Consider the following 14,343-nt stretch of genomic DNA (forward strand, 5'->3'; position numbering starts at 1 on the left):
TTTGAAAAGTGGCAAGGTTACTCTGTCTTCGCTTTTTCCTCCTAAAAATGAACTTGCACCAGATGTTGGAATCAAGGCACTCAGAGCAGAGCAGGCTGAGCCGAGAGAGGTGCCTGCTTGGGACCTGGAGCCTCCTGGCTTCTCAGGGTCACAGTGAAAGGTCTACCTCAGTGGTCTCAGAGTTTTCCATTTCACGATCAGCGGTCTCTTCTCTGTGTCGCTCCACATCGGATGGGGCTGTTCACTGCAGGTCAAAGCAGCAGAGCTCCCTTCTGGAGACAGTGTGTAGACGTGAACCCTGAGTGTCACTGTGCAACCCTGGAGAGGAGTGGGGAGTCTTGGCTCGTCGTGACCCAAACCCCAGAACCCATAAAAGAACAGATCGATAAGTTTACGTAAACATGAAAACACTCTATGCCACAAAAAGCAGACCATAAGCAGAGTCAAAAGAAAAATATACTAGGAAGAATTTTTACAACTCCTTTCACAGACAGAGGGCTAATTTCCCTGTTGTATAAGAAGTTTCCATGAATTGAGGAAGGAAATTAATAAAGAAATTGAGTAGAAAAGTAGGGAACATACAGTATACCAAAAAGGAGATGCAGATGAAAAGATTGCTCAGTCCTCACTTGTAATCAGGTAAATGCACATGAAAGCTAGAGGGAGGGACTGTTGTTTTGCTGTGGTACTGGCAGAAATCTGTGCGTGTGCTTAACCCATTATGTTGGGGTGGCTGTGAGGAAACAGGTGGGCATGAACTGGTTCAGCCCCCGTGGCGGACAGTTTGGCAGGCTATCTCAGACTGCTCTGGCCCAGCCTCCTAGGAGTTCACGTTTACAGATGGACTTGCACATGTACGTGAGATGCCATATGTACACACTCACTGATGGCAGCATTGTGTGAAATAGGAAAAGACTGGAAATCATCTAAATGTCCATCAATAGGGAATTGGTTTAATGGAATATTATGCAGCTTTAGCAAAAAAGAAGAATGAGAAATAGGGGAAAAGAGAAGGAAAATAGTGCCTATGTGTGTTGCCTCATACTTGCATAAAAATTCTCTGCAGGATAAAGAAGAAACTGTTAACAGAGTGGTTCTTGGTGGTGGAGGAAGCCTCTTTGCAGTAGACTGACGTGTGCTGCGTGATGTTTAGACCATGTGCCTGTATTACCTATTCAGAAACTGTGTGCTCAAGAAGGGAGTTGATCACAGTCTGTGCAGGAGACTCCGGGCTGGGCCACATTGGGAAACTCGTGTGGAATCCACAGGCGGGGGCAGGGTCGGGTGGCCAGGGGGAGACGCTCTTCCAGGCTCTCCCATCACCGTCGTCCCTGCCTCCTGAGAGCCCCCTTCAGCAGCTCAGGGAGGAGGGAGCATGCTTCTCGCCCCCTTGGAGGTCTTTGCCACTTGGATCCCCGATCAGACTGCATGCCAGCAGCCCCTCCTCCCCATGTGCTCACGTCCTGCCAAGGACTTTAAGAACCGCCCCTCTCCTGCGCTCCTTTGGTCATGAAGCGCCAGGACGTGGCCGGTACCTGCAGGCCCAGGGGAGGGGGGCGGCTGGAGCCACAGGTGTCTGTCTCGGAGGAGATGAGGCGCCGGCCGCGTGTGGAGTGCGGTGGCTCTTCCTCCCTCACCTTCTCTCCGAGACCCACTTCCAGATCTCAGGTCCTTGTCGCAGCAGCGTGCCTCGGGCGGGTGCCTTCTGGGTCACTGTCCTGGCACCTGGTCTGAGCCCACAGACTGGTGGTGTCCTGCACCACTGATGGCTCTGGAAACAGTGGCCCATGCACCACCACCCCGCCGCCCCCTGCCCAGTGGCTGGTCCCTTGAGAGGAGGCAGCTGGGTGGCCTGGATGTGGCTGCTCCAGGTGGACGTTCCAGGTGGAGCTCATGCTTTCCCGTGTGCCTGACAGAATCGCTGGGCGTCACATCAGATTATGGACCTGAAAGCACTCGTAAACAGTTCATGGGGAAGGTTATGAAGTAGAAAACTCTCCTCTCCTCCTCTGGAACTAGAAGTTCATTCAGGAGTTGGAGGGGACTTTGTGTTCCGAAGGGCCTGATCCTACATGAAGACCGGCTGCCCGTGTCCGCATCCCCTGAGACGGTCCGTCCTGGGCTCAGTCCCTCTTGCCTTTGGAGGCCCCTTGCGGTGGCCTCTCCCTGCTTTCTTGCCTCCGCGGCCTCCCACCTGTAGCTGCCCTCGGTGCTCCCTGATGTTCTCCCAAAACACAGAGCTGACCACGTCACTCCCTGATTCAGAGCCTTCAGTGACCCCGCTGCTTGTGAAACGACGGCCAGGTTCCTTGGGTGCGCTCACCGCCAGGCCAGCCTTTCCCACCTTCCCCCCACCCCGCTCCCCCCGCCACTCCCCTCTCTGCTCTTGCTGTCTCTTGGCCAGCAGTAGCCCCCTCACCCTGGGTGAAGCCCAGGGGCTCCCCCGTCTGCTTGAGCACAGGTCAGCCTCAGCCTTTGCGCTTCCTCGTCCCCTACCTGGGTGCCGTGCCCGGGACCGCACAGGCCTCGGCGTCCTCCTCCACCGCGGCCCTGCCATCCGCGCGCTCCTGGTCCTGTTCGGTGTTCTCGATCCCTGTCTGGAGCCACCTCGTTCGGTCGTTGGTAGGCTGTCTCCTCTCCACCAGGCTCAATGTGAGAGCAGAACAGAACAGGGCAGGGGTCTCGTCACCACTGTAACCCGTGCCTACGACACTGTCGTGCACCCTGTCGGGGCTTCATAAGGTTGAATGAACAGGTGATGCAGCCTTTGCCCTGGCTCTGAGGTGGCTCCAGGCTCACATAGGAGGGCGTGTGGACGTGTATTCGTGCACACCTAGGTGTGCTCATGGCAGCCTCACTGGATCCTCTATTCCTCGAGAGTGGAGCCCGTGCCCTAGGTCTTCAGATCGCCTCTGCCGCCCACCCCCCACCCCGGGCCTCAGCCCCTCTAGACACCAGCCCACGGCAGCTGCACAGTCCAGGGGCCTGGGAGAAGGAGGGGGACGCAGCCCAGCCGCATCCGGACGCTCACCCCCCACCTGGGCACGAGACACACCCCCCGACTGAGATGAGGAGCCTGAATCCACGTGCTCTCCTGCCTCGGGGGGGGCGCCAGTGCCTCTTCTCCTGACGTGCCTTTTCCCCCGACCTTAGGCCCTGCGGGTTCCCGGTGGAGAGATTACAGCGCCTTGGCCATCATCATGGCAGGGATAGCGTTTGGCTTTCACCAGCTCTACAAGGTAAGCTAAGCTGCCCCTCCCTGCACCCCCTTGGCGCTGCCCTGAGCCCGGGGGCAGCAGCGGGCCTGCCTGCAGAGGCCGAGCGCCCTGATGATCTCGCTCGCTGAGGGGCGTCCAGGTCAAGTCCTGGTCCTGCTCCCACCCGGGTGGGTGCTCTTGGCTGGTTCAGACCCGCCTCATCTACTGGACTCGGCATCTCCCCTCCAAGTCCCTGCTGCACAGGGTGACGAGGCCCGTCGATCCACGAGCCACATCAGGTACTTAGAACAGTGCCTGGCACGTACTGAGCAGGCCAGACCTTTTTTTTTTTTTTTTAAATTAATTTATTTATTTTTTAATTTTTGGCTGTGTTGGGTCTTCGTTTCTGTGCGAGGGCTTTCTCTAGTTGCGGCAAGCGGGGGCCACTCTTCATCGCGGTGCGCGGGCCTCTGACTATCGCGGCCTCTCTTGTTGCGGAGCACAGGCTCCAGACGCGCAGGCTCAGTAGTTGTGGCGCACGGACTTAGTTGCTCCGCGGCATGTGGGATCTTCCCAGACCAGGGCTCGAACCCATGTCCCCTGCATTGGCAGGCAGATTCTCAACCACTGCGCCACCAGGGAAGCCCCCAGGCCAGACCTTTTTGAGAGACAGAATGCCGTGCGGTTAAGAGCATGGACGCTGGAGCCCAGCTGCCTGTGTTGCGCCCTGGCTCTGCCACTTGGCAGCTGTGTGATCGCAGGCTCAGCGGTCCCGTGTGTGAAATGGGGACAATAGTATCTACCATACGAGGCTGTTGTGATGCTGAAAGGAGTCAGTGCTCCTCTGGAAAGTGCTCTGCGCCCATCACACAGGAAGCGCTCTGCACGCCCTTGAGAATCTCAGTACGAACGTATTTACAGGATCTGCCTTTTCCCCCTGTGTATTGTGTTGGCATCCATGTAAACCTAGGGTTTTTCATGGACTTCGTAGTCAACCCTCAGGATCCCAGAGTTCATTGCTTACAACGGAGCTGCAGGCATGAAGTAACGTTTACTTCCTTGATACCAGCTACTAATCAGATACTAATTACCAGCTACTAACTTTGATTTGAAGCAAGTTGAGTCTTTTTTAGAAGATGCAGAGCCAGGGTAGGTCCCCAGAGACAAAAGGTAAAAGAGTGGCTGGAGGACTCACTCTCTGCTGGTCCTGGAAAGAGAAGCCCCTTTCCTTCTGAGGCCACCTGCGACTCCATCTCTGATTTGGAGATTTTTAAAAAAGAATCTGAATGACTATCCAGCCTCATGTTGTAACTTTTTTTTTTTTTTTTTTGGCCGCGCCACGCAACTTGCTGGATCCTAGTTCCCTGACCAGGGATCAAACCCGTGCCCACTACAGTGGAAGCACGGAGTCCTAACCACTGGACCGCCAGGGAGGTCCCCCCATGTTTAACTTTTAGCACGTGAAACATGTTTCAGCATTGCACTCTGGGAGTCTTAATTTTTCACTTAAGTGCAAAAGCTAATGACAGAGTTGTAGCAGAATACAATCTTTTCAGCGTAACATTTATTCTTGAAGTTGGAAATCTCCACGTTAGAAATCCAGAAGCAAGATGTTCTGGGTCCCGGGACTTCTCCCTCTGACGCCATTGTGGGCTGAAAGCCTATTTCCAACCACTGACTGCATACAGTCACCAAGAAGAAGAATACGCTAAGACAGGATTCTCACATCTATGTCCCAGCTCTACTAAGCGGTACCTGATAGTCACATGGCTGCCCTTGGACGGCCTGTGATCTGGTGGAGACAGAAAGCATAGCTCCCCTTGGAGCAAAGCAGAGATATCCTCAGTTGTTTCCACGAAGCTCTGATCTTTAGTCTCTGCTTTAAAAAAAGAAGAGACATTGAAAGATCAGTCACGATGGTGACAAGAGAATTTAAAAAACATCTGCTAAATTAAAAAACAAAAAGGAGAGGTAAGCTGTTATCTTGTTTTATAAATATGTAAAGATTTAGGCTGGGGTAGTGTATGTGTTCCTTTCCTTGGCATTTTTGATCTTAGAAATGGAATTTTTAGTCCATTACACGTATAAGAATTTCTTGACTTTTATACTTAGGAAATTTTCAACCTGGAACGTAAGGCTCCATTTTATGAGTTTCGGCTCAGCTGTGGGTAATAACTCACACGATGGTTGAAAAGCACTTTGCAAAATAGAAAATGCTTCTATATGTATGCTAAATAGTGATCTTCACTTAGGAGTTGCTCTTGAAATGAGTTCTCTGACAGGCCCCTTGTGAGAGACCTCCTTTCCCTTCCCCAGTACAGAAGCCTTAATGGAGAAGCTGCTGTCTTTTCCTGTCTGGGGCCCGAAAGGAGTAAGAACCAAAGTCTCCTTTGGTCACACCTGCCAGTTACTACACCTGCCAAGCCTGCACTGTGTCACCCCTGGTGCCACCCCAGTAAAGTTGGTGACTGGTCTCACGCTCCTAAGATGGGGGGCGCCACGTCCTGAGCTTTTGGAGTTTGGAGCCCATGTTCTTTCGTCCAGCTCTCCCAGTGGGCACCTTGCCGCCCACCTCTGTCCCTTCACACCTCCAAGCAGGCAGTCAGTTACCAGCTGCGCCCCGTCTGCCTTCTTCCTGACTGTTCCGAGATTCTCAGAACATTCGAGATTGCCCTGCAGCGTCAGCTTCCTTTTTCCCCCACGGTCAGTTTCTCCTGGTTCTGCCCCTTGCTCCCCCTTCTGCCCCATGTCTCAGTTCTGGGAGAGTCTGGCTGCATTTAACTCTTATCTGAAGGAAGCTTGTTCTGAGGATTCAAGGCTTTTCGAAGAAGAATGGGTGTGACCTCCTTAGGCAGCCTCGGAATACCCATATTATTATCCCCTCCTAGTGAAAGAGCCAAAGGTCCCACAAATCTGTTGTGGATTTTGATCTTGTTTCTTGAATAATTTTTTTTGTTTATTTTTACTCGTTTGTTTCCGAATGGAGAATTCATTCACATGGTTCAAAATATTAAAGGTTCAGAAAAGTGTACAGCAAACTTCCCTCCCACTCCCCACTGGAAGCCACCAGTGGTATCACTTTCTTGTATAACCTTTTGCATTTTTATGATATACAACTTTTAAAGTAGAATTTTGAGTATTTTTGGACACAGAAGTATTGTATATAGCACCATTTAAAAATCTAAAGGAACCAAAAAGTGCTCCATCATAGTGGGTCAAATTGACTTTTTGTGTCCCTGTTCCCTGGTTCTGGTCCTGATTCAGACAGAGGTTTTTTTTTTTTTTTGTTTTTTTTTTTTTTTATGTGGTTATAATCACAGCCTCGTAATTTTCTGATGTCTTGTTCATTTACGGTGTTGGCGTAGGGTTTCCGAAACCCAGGGTTGATGGAGAGAAAGTTGGTTGGCCGGAGAGAAAGTTGGTCGGCAGAATCTGAGAGACTGTTGAAGAGTATCCCAAGTACGTAGCCATTCCTCACGCGCACCCTGCTTCTTGCAGAAGTACCTGCTCCCCCTCGTCGTGGGCGGCCGGGAGGACAGGAAGCAACTGGAGAGGATGGAGGCGAGTCTCTCCGAGCTGAGTGGCAGCGTGGCACAGACAGGTGAAGATTAATGGCCCCATCAAGTCACCCCTCAAAGCCTTCTCCGAGCAGCCCCTTCTTTGCCCCCTCCCCTCTCCCCTCCGTCTCCACTTTATGTGGTGACTTCATTTATCTGCTCTGAGAATCTGTTCACATTTGCAAATGAAGCCGCCGTCATTTCGGTTTAATTTGAAATTGCTTGTTTACTGTCGGCGCGGCCTCAATTAATTATGTTTTTACGGAAAGGCTCCCAACCTCAGAATATTAATAAGGGGAATAAAATGACAGCCTTTCTAAGGGCTGTAAAGTTCATTTTTAATTTCTGCTTCTATGAGGTTTTCAGGGGGGTTTTCAGCAATTTTCCCCCTTCCCTCTAAGAATCCAACACAGGGTCAAGAGAGGCTGTAATTACTGCGGCTCCAGGGACCCCCGCCACCTCCTCTGTCATCGACTCCACGGGGCTCACGTTCATTACCCGGTGCCCCAGTGATGGCCCAGATTAGCTGGGACCTGTCGCGCCAGAGGTGGTTTTCTCCTTTATAAACTTGTTTACTAGATGGAGCCTCTGCATCTAAAAACTCTGGCAAACTAGAGAGCCGCCTGTCCCAGGAAGGAGTCTGTCCCTCGGGGGCATGTTTGTGAAGCCCTCGGAAACCTTCTGGAGCACGTGCCCTGCTGGCATGTCTCCTTGGAGGCTGACGGTGGACCGGGAGCTCCAGCAGCCTCTGGGTTCGGTGGGGAGGGCAGGAAGGAGCAGTGAGGAAATGGGATTTGCAGTTTCTAACCACTCCGGGATGTTGTGGACTGAGCTGTCTCTCTCCCAGGACTGGAGACTTTCCGTGAGTTCTGCAGTGGCGTGGGGAGGCCCGGGAGATGGGGGATGCAGGCAGGATGGAAGTTGCAAGAGCCAAGCGAATCATAAACAGATATAATTAGAGGGGAGAGGTTTTGGACAGATATACTGTTGACCACGGACAACTACACAATAGGAAGATAAAGTAGAAATACTCGAGGTTAGATACAGTGCAGGTAGATGCCCCAGAGTGCAGATGAATTACATGGATTGCACGGGCCGGGGGGGCGGGGGGGAATGTCTGCAGATAAATTAGATGCAGCAGCTTATAGGTGTGTGGACAGAAGGAAGAATCTGTATCATTTAACAGAGATGCAACTGCTCTTTCCTCCCAGTGACTCAGTTACAGATGACTTTAGCCTCTGTCCAGGAGCTGCTGATTCAGCAGCAGCAGAAAGTCCAGGAGCTCGCCCACGAACTGGCCACAGCCAAGGTACTTGTCCCTGACCCTCTGGTCCCTCTAGGTCCGGGTCTGCCCTGCACGGCTCTTCACTCCCGTCCTTTGTGCCCAGTTCACTGCGCCCGCTGGGGTCTGATATTGTCTCTTCTGACACCGGTGACCCTGCCCTTGTAGAGACGGGAGGCGGTCACCGTGTGGGTGGTGTGGCATTCAGTGACAGAGGCTGTCCTTTCTGTCTCCGTGTCACCTCCCAACAGGAGGGAGGAAAAGCAGCTCTGTGCCTGTGGCCCTCCCGTGGCAGCACACGCCCCAGATCTGGTGGTAGCCGGTGTCGACACGAGATGGTCTCCACCGCAAGTTAGGTCAGAGATCCCGGAGTTGCCAAGAGCGATTGCAGGGAACAGGGTGGGAGGAGTGTGCCCAGACCCTGGGCTGAAATGCTGCCGTGGGTGGGTTCTCCAAACCCCGGCCTCGGGATCCGGTAACCCCCAGAGGAGTGTAGACGCACCTGGGGTCGACTGAGGTGGCTTCCTTGCCTCACTTCGCACATCTGGAGCTGTCTTGGCAACATCAGACCCTAGGATCAGACCACCGGGGTTCAGGCTCTCCTGTGCCCCGTGCTACCCGTGTGACCGCAGACAAGCGACTTGCTGTCCCCTGTCTGTAAGAGGGAGCTGTACCGCACCTCGCTCGTTGCCTGTCCCCACTGAGGACAGAGCCTGGCTCCCGTCAGCCCCAGGATCGCAGGCTTTGGGTCTGGGTTCTGTGCGTGTGTGATAGGGTGTTCCCGAGACAGACTGGGCCCGGGAGACAGTGGTCCAGTGGCTCCAGGGCGTCCACTGCCCTCCCCACTCCATCCCCGCCTCCCAGGTTGCTTTCTGGCTGCTTCCACGCAGCCGCGCTGTAAAGGATCTCGCTCCGAGCAGCTCTCCCAGAGGAAGCCCCACCCCAGTGCGCGACTCCGTGTGAGCCAGCGCTCCTGTGAAGGGGGTCCCCGAGAGTCCTCTCGTGCGGTACCCCGCCCACAGAGGCCAGTGGCCACCGCCAGCCACCGCGCACGCTCCCCGCAGTCGGGCAGGCGGCCCATAAAGCAGCCGAGGAGGCGGTCACGGCCTGCGACCACCTCTCCTCCATTGTCTTTTGGAGTGGCAGCCTGCCAGTGGCCAGAAGCCTTTCCAGAAATTGGAAAACTGTTTTCAGACCTTAAGCATTAAGATTAAGACCACATGTTGCATTTTAGGGGGGGGGGGGGCCGGGGTAGCGTTTGGTGGTTGAGCGCCGCCTCTGAGGGTGTCTCGTGCTTGTTTTTCTGATGCCCCCCGCCCGCCCCCAGCCCCTTTCATTCTCTGCTGTGCTGAAGCCGTGCTCACTGGTGTCTAAACCCATCTGTGTGAAGGCTTCGGTTACCCCATAAACCAAAGACTCAGAGCTGTGTTTTCTCAGCTGTAATGTAAGTTTTTATATCTGGCTTCCAAACCCCTACTGCAGCACTGTAAAAAATTAAAAAGAAGAGCATTCAGTAATTAAAAAACCTACATAAAACTGAAGGCTGGGAGTTTTCTACAACTGTTTTTTAGAGACTGGCTAAAAAGCCCCAGATGTCAGATTTTATTTCTAAATCCTGGCATCTGGCACCATATGCGTTTGGAAATTTGAGTCCTTTGTAGGCCGGTGAGTGGAAATTGCTCCCTTGTTAATGGGCTGCTATAGCTTTCAAGGTCTCAGAGAGGCCAGAGCAGTGGCTCCTGGGTCTGCGCTGTCTGGTGGTCTGGAGTGGGGACCCCGAGGGGATGTGTGTGAGGGCGGCCGAGCGCCTGTGTGCGCTCGTTCCGAGGCTGCCCGGGGTCTCTTTCCTGAGGCCCGCAGCCCCCGCAGAGGGGGGCTTCCCACTGCAGAGCCGGGCCGGGCTGCCGGCCGAGGTAGGACCCACAGCAGCCCTCACCCCACCTTAGAGCCCCACAGGCTGGTGGGAATGTGGGGGGCCCCTCCGTGCTGCCAGCCTGGGGCTCCCCACGCTCTCCTGAGCTCAGGGCCCGGGTGTTCTGTGGCAGGCGGCGGGGGCCTGGTACCCGGAGGCAGAGGCCCACGCACCCGAGGCCATCACACCTGGGACTGGCCCGGAAGCACTTCGCAGGCAGCTTGGCTGAGGCAGCTGCCGCTTGGGGGACCTCCTCTCCATCTGTCCCAGCAAGATTGCCAAACAAAGGTGTGGTCGTCTGAAGTTTATATAGAAAGCAGTGTCAAAGGGGAAGGTGTGCGGGGAAGGATGGAGTTTGTCTGAGGTTCCCGTGGCTGCTTCCCCTGTGGGCCCTCCTCCAGGACGTCTTCGTTCTCTCTGCTGAACCTTCAGGGTCATCCCAAAGGACAGCTGCAGATGGGCGGCCTGGCCCTCGGCTCCTGGCTGTGCAGACAGCGGCGCGCAGTGCGTGGCCTGACGTTACAGCTGCGTGGGGAAGGGTATCCTGGGTGAAGCCTGCCTTCTGGGCATGATTGAGAGTAGAGCTGGGGGATGGGCCAGGCAGGTGCTCAGGCGTCTCCCTTGACCCTCCAAGGTGGCTCCAGGTACCAGGCTCCTGGTACCTGTGGTTGAGGTGGCTGCCTGTCCCAGCCCCAGGGCTTCGTGTGTGTGTGTGTGTGTGTGTGTGTGTGTGTGTGTGATCTCTCTGCAGGGAGAGGGACTTAGGTGGAGGGAGTAGTTGTTGTAGAGATGGAATTTATTTATCTTAATAGTTTTGTTTTAATGGAATGTTTCAAATACACCTGGAAATGGCGGGACCGAACAGCAAGCCCACATGTTCTGGCTACACAGCTGTAGCCGCTGCCTCGGGCCCGTCCTGCCGTACCCCTACCCGCAGGTGATTTTGAAGCACATCCCAGACAGCATATCATTTCATACTTCAGACACTTCAGTGTGTATCTATAAAAGATAAGGGCTCTTTTGTTGTTGATGTTTTATTTTACATAACCAGGATGCCACTATCACACCTGAATGCATGTCATGATTCCCTAATATAGTCAGCTATCCAAATAGACTTGTGGGAATGTTTGTTCTAAGGGAGTCGTCACTTAAACAGAGATCCAGGCAGGCGGACCCCTGAATGGGCCGCAGCAGAACCGAACCGAGGGGGTTCCCGGCTGGCATGCAGGACACGGAATCCCCCCGGGGTCCTCCTTGCCACCCCAGCAGTCTGAGCTTCAAGGGGTGGGAGGAGGTGCCGCTCTGATCCTCTGTCCCCTGTGTGACTTTCAGGCCACCACTTCCACCAACTGGATCCTGGAGTCCCAGAACATCAGTGAACTCAAGTCGGAAATTAACTCCTTGAAAGGGCTTCTTTTAAATCGGTAGGAGCTGAAAAGGCGCGGGCTTCTGTTCTGCTCTCTGACTTCGACTTGGGGGAGGGAGCTCTTGGGGCCCATCCAGCCACCACCCATTGGGGGCGGTGGTGGGGGGGCACGTCTCCCTGGGGGGCCCCTGTGCGTCCCACCCCAGATTGAGCTGTGTGATTCAGGCATTGAGTTTGGGAATCTCCTGCGCTTCCACCTTCCCTTCCCGGTAGGCCCCTCCCTCCCTGCTCTTGGGGTGACAGTCTGTAGTGCCCACGAGTTTTGAGATACAGTCACTTGGTCCTGTCAAGACCCAGTCAAGGGCAGCTGGAGCCAGAAGCAGGGCCTTGAGCAGAGGAGAGAATCCCCACCCCTCCGGATAGGGCCATCTCCTCCCCTGTCCTCAGCCCCGGCTGGACCTCCCAGTGACAGCTTGGTCCCAGAGAAGGTCCCCCCAGAGGGCCAGGCCAGGGGTCTCTGTTCCGGCTCAGTTTGAAGAGCCCTACGATTCAAGGCAGAGGCAGACGCAGTGCCTGCCTCCCCACGCCCCGGCTCCTGTGGTCTCACTCTGCTGTCCCTCCACAGGGACAGCACCAGCGCAGCCCTGACGGGAGGGTGACCAGCTTGTCCGGGCTTGCCCGGGCCCGTCTGTTTTTAAAACTGAAAGTCCTGTGTCCTGGGCCGCCCCTCCTGCAGGGCGCCCTGGGGTTTAGTGGGGGCTGAGCCAGGCGGCAGCCTTCACTCCAGGTCAGTGATGGGGGCTGGCAGCGTCTTGTGGTCCCAACCAGAGGACCTAGTTCTCCAAGCCACCCACTTCCAGGCTGTCTGTGGGGAAAAGAGCGTGGCCTTAAGAGAGGCATGGCTGAGCTTGGGGCACCAGAGGGCTATCCGCTGGGGACACGGTGAGCGCCGAGGCCCTGACTGTGTGCTCCGCGTGGCAGGGTCTGAGGTGGAAGGGCTGTCCGGGGCCAGAGCTGGTGGTCTGGTGGGCAGCCCAGGAGGCAGCAGGCCTTTGTCCTCCCAGCTCAGGCAGGGGTGATCCCGCCTGTCCTCGAGCTTGGTTTCCAAGCCCTTGCCAAGCGGACCTGACTTCCCAGGTCTGGGCTGGGCTGGCTGCTGGCCCAGGACGCAGGGCAGGGACGCAGGAGTGGGAGGGAGAACTGGCTCTTCTGTCAAGTGTGGAGCTCAGAGGTTTTCTAGAAAAGTGCTAGGTCACCAGCATTACCCTTCTGGTTCTGACGTCTCTGACCCCGAGACCAGTGGCCAGGCTCTCCCCCACCCCCTGCCTTTGCCCAGGCCACAGGCAAGTGAGAGTGGAGGCCCAGGGGTCTTGGCTTCCCAGGCTTCTGGCTCCCCACCGTTGCTCGCTGCCTCCCCCAGGGCTGGAGGCTGGGACAGTGCTGTAAGGGTGGGAGGGAACGGGCGCCAGGGTGTGGCAGGGCCCCGAGAGCCAAGTGTCCAGCAGCTGCCAGGGAGGGCGGGCCTGGCCCCAGGCAGAGGGGACCCCAGGCGGCACCCTGAGTGGACCGGGGGCTCTGCAGGCAGCCCCGGAGCCTCTGGCTTCCGTCTCAGCCGCTCCCACCTCAACGGGCCAAGAGGCCTTGTTTCCAGAGGAGGGGGAGGGAGGGGAGGTGGGAGTGGGCGGCGGAGTTCCAGCCTGTCCCCTGGCCCTGTCCCCTGCTCAGTGGCCCTGGGGTGGCTGCTCAGCCTCCGTGAGCGCTCTGGGTCGGGAGGGGGCGGCTCTGCTGAGGGTGACCCTGCCGTCTTCTCCCTCCTCGGCCAGGAGGCAGTTCCCCCCTTCCCCGTCGGCCCCGAAGATCCCCTCCTGGCAGATCCCAGTCAAGTCGCCGTCACCCTCCAGCCCCGCGGCCGTGAACCACCACAGCAGCAGTGACATCTCGCCCGTCAGCAACGAGTCCACGTCGTCCTCGCCCGTGAAGGAGGGCCACAGCCCCGAGGGCTCCACGGCCACGTACCACCTGCTGGGCCCCCAGGAGGAGGGCGAGGGGGTGGTGGACGTCAAGGGCCAGGTGCGGATGGAGGTGCAGGGCGAGGAGGAGAAGAGGGAGGATGAGGAGGACGAGGAGGACGAGGACGTGAGCCGTGTGGACGAGGAGGGCTGCCTGGGGGTGCAGAGGGAGGACCGCCGGGGTGGGGACGGGCAGATCAACGAGCAGGTGGAGAAGCTGCGGCGGCCCGAGGGCGCCAGCAACGAGAGCGAGCGGGACTAGGCAGCTGGGGCTGGGGTCGTGGTCCAGGTGCAGGGCGTGGCCTGGAGCCGGGCGGGGGCAGGGCTGCCGCAGCCTCGCTGACCTGGGCGGCGTGAGGGCCGAAGCCTGTCCACCCCGCCCGCCGCAGACAGACAGGCCTCTGACCTTGTTCTCATGTCAGGCCGAGGGCTCCGAACTCTCCGGGCTCAAGCCCCCCCAGCCCCCTCCCAGACAGACGTCCCATCCAGGGGTGTCTGCTGGGCGTCTTAGCCAGCCTCACGCCGTGCATGACAAGAGGTAGTTTTATTACCTGACTCCTGACCCTCTAGAGGAGGAGCCGCGGGGCCTGGCGTCTGCCGTCCCTTCCCTCTGCCCCGGCTCCCTCACTGCTTCTCGCCAGTGACCAAGGGGGCCGCGCTCTCGTGATCCCAAAAGCAGCGGCCCTGTGCTCCCACTCTGGGCGAGGGCCCCCCGGGCCCCCCAGCCAGTCCCTGCCCGGACGATGCCACCCTTGTGCTCCCGTCACAGCCGCAGCCCGGTCGTCTGCCACCCACGACATCACGCTGCTCCCGACCATTCGCTTGCCGCATCGTGGCTCAGCTACTGCCGTGGCGAGTTGTGGTCCCACCTCCACTAGGAGCCAGGCACAGGGCCTTCCTGTCTGTCCCCTGCCCCGCCCTGCCCCCCAAACACGTGTTCTTTTGTGTGATAAGGTATAGGTTTCAGAATATAAGATACGATGTATATAATTGTAATAAATATGAGTTGCCACTATTTAA

At 56.5% G+C, this 14,343-nt stretch overlaps 1 protein-coding gene across 3 annotated transcripts in view; it reads left to right on the plus strand.

The window, feature by feature from the left end:
• PEX14 (peroxisomal biogenesis factor 14) overlaps nucleotides 1-14,343 on the plus strand; it is a 141,144-nt gene extending 126,801 nt beyond the window's left edge. For all 3 annotated transcript variants that reach the window (XM_059912738.1, XM_059912754.1, XM_059912746.1), the window contains 5 exons: nucleotides 3,154-3,239; nucleotides 6,696-6,798; nucleotides 7,966-8,063; nucleotides 11,281-11,372; nucleotides 13,138-14,343. In XM_059912738.1, the coding sequence (XP_059768721.1) occupies nucleotides 3,154-3,239; nucleotides 6,696-6,798; nucleotides 7,966-8,063; nucleotides 11,281-11,372; nucleotides 13,138-13,585 (827 nt within the window). In that variant the 3' untranslated portion in view covers nucleotides 13,586-14,343. The remainder of the gene's footprint in view (nucleotides 1-3,153; nucleotides 3,240-6,695; nucleotides 6,799-7,965; nucleotides 8,064-11,280; nucleotides 11,373-13,137) is intronic.

Source organism: Balaenoptera ricei, chromosome 1 (genome assembly GCF_028023285.1).
Source record: "Balaenoptera ricei isolate mBalRic1 chromosome 1, mBalRic1.hap2, whole genome shotgun sequence".
In the NCBI taxonomy this organism is placed as follows: Eukaryota; Metazoa; Chordata; class Mammalia; order Artiodactyla; family Balaenopteridae; genus Balaenoptera; species Balaenoptera ricei.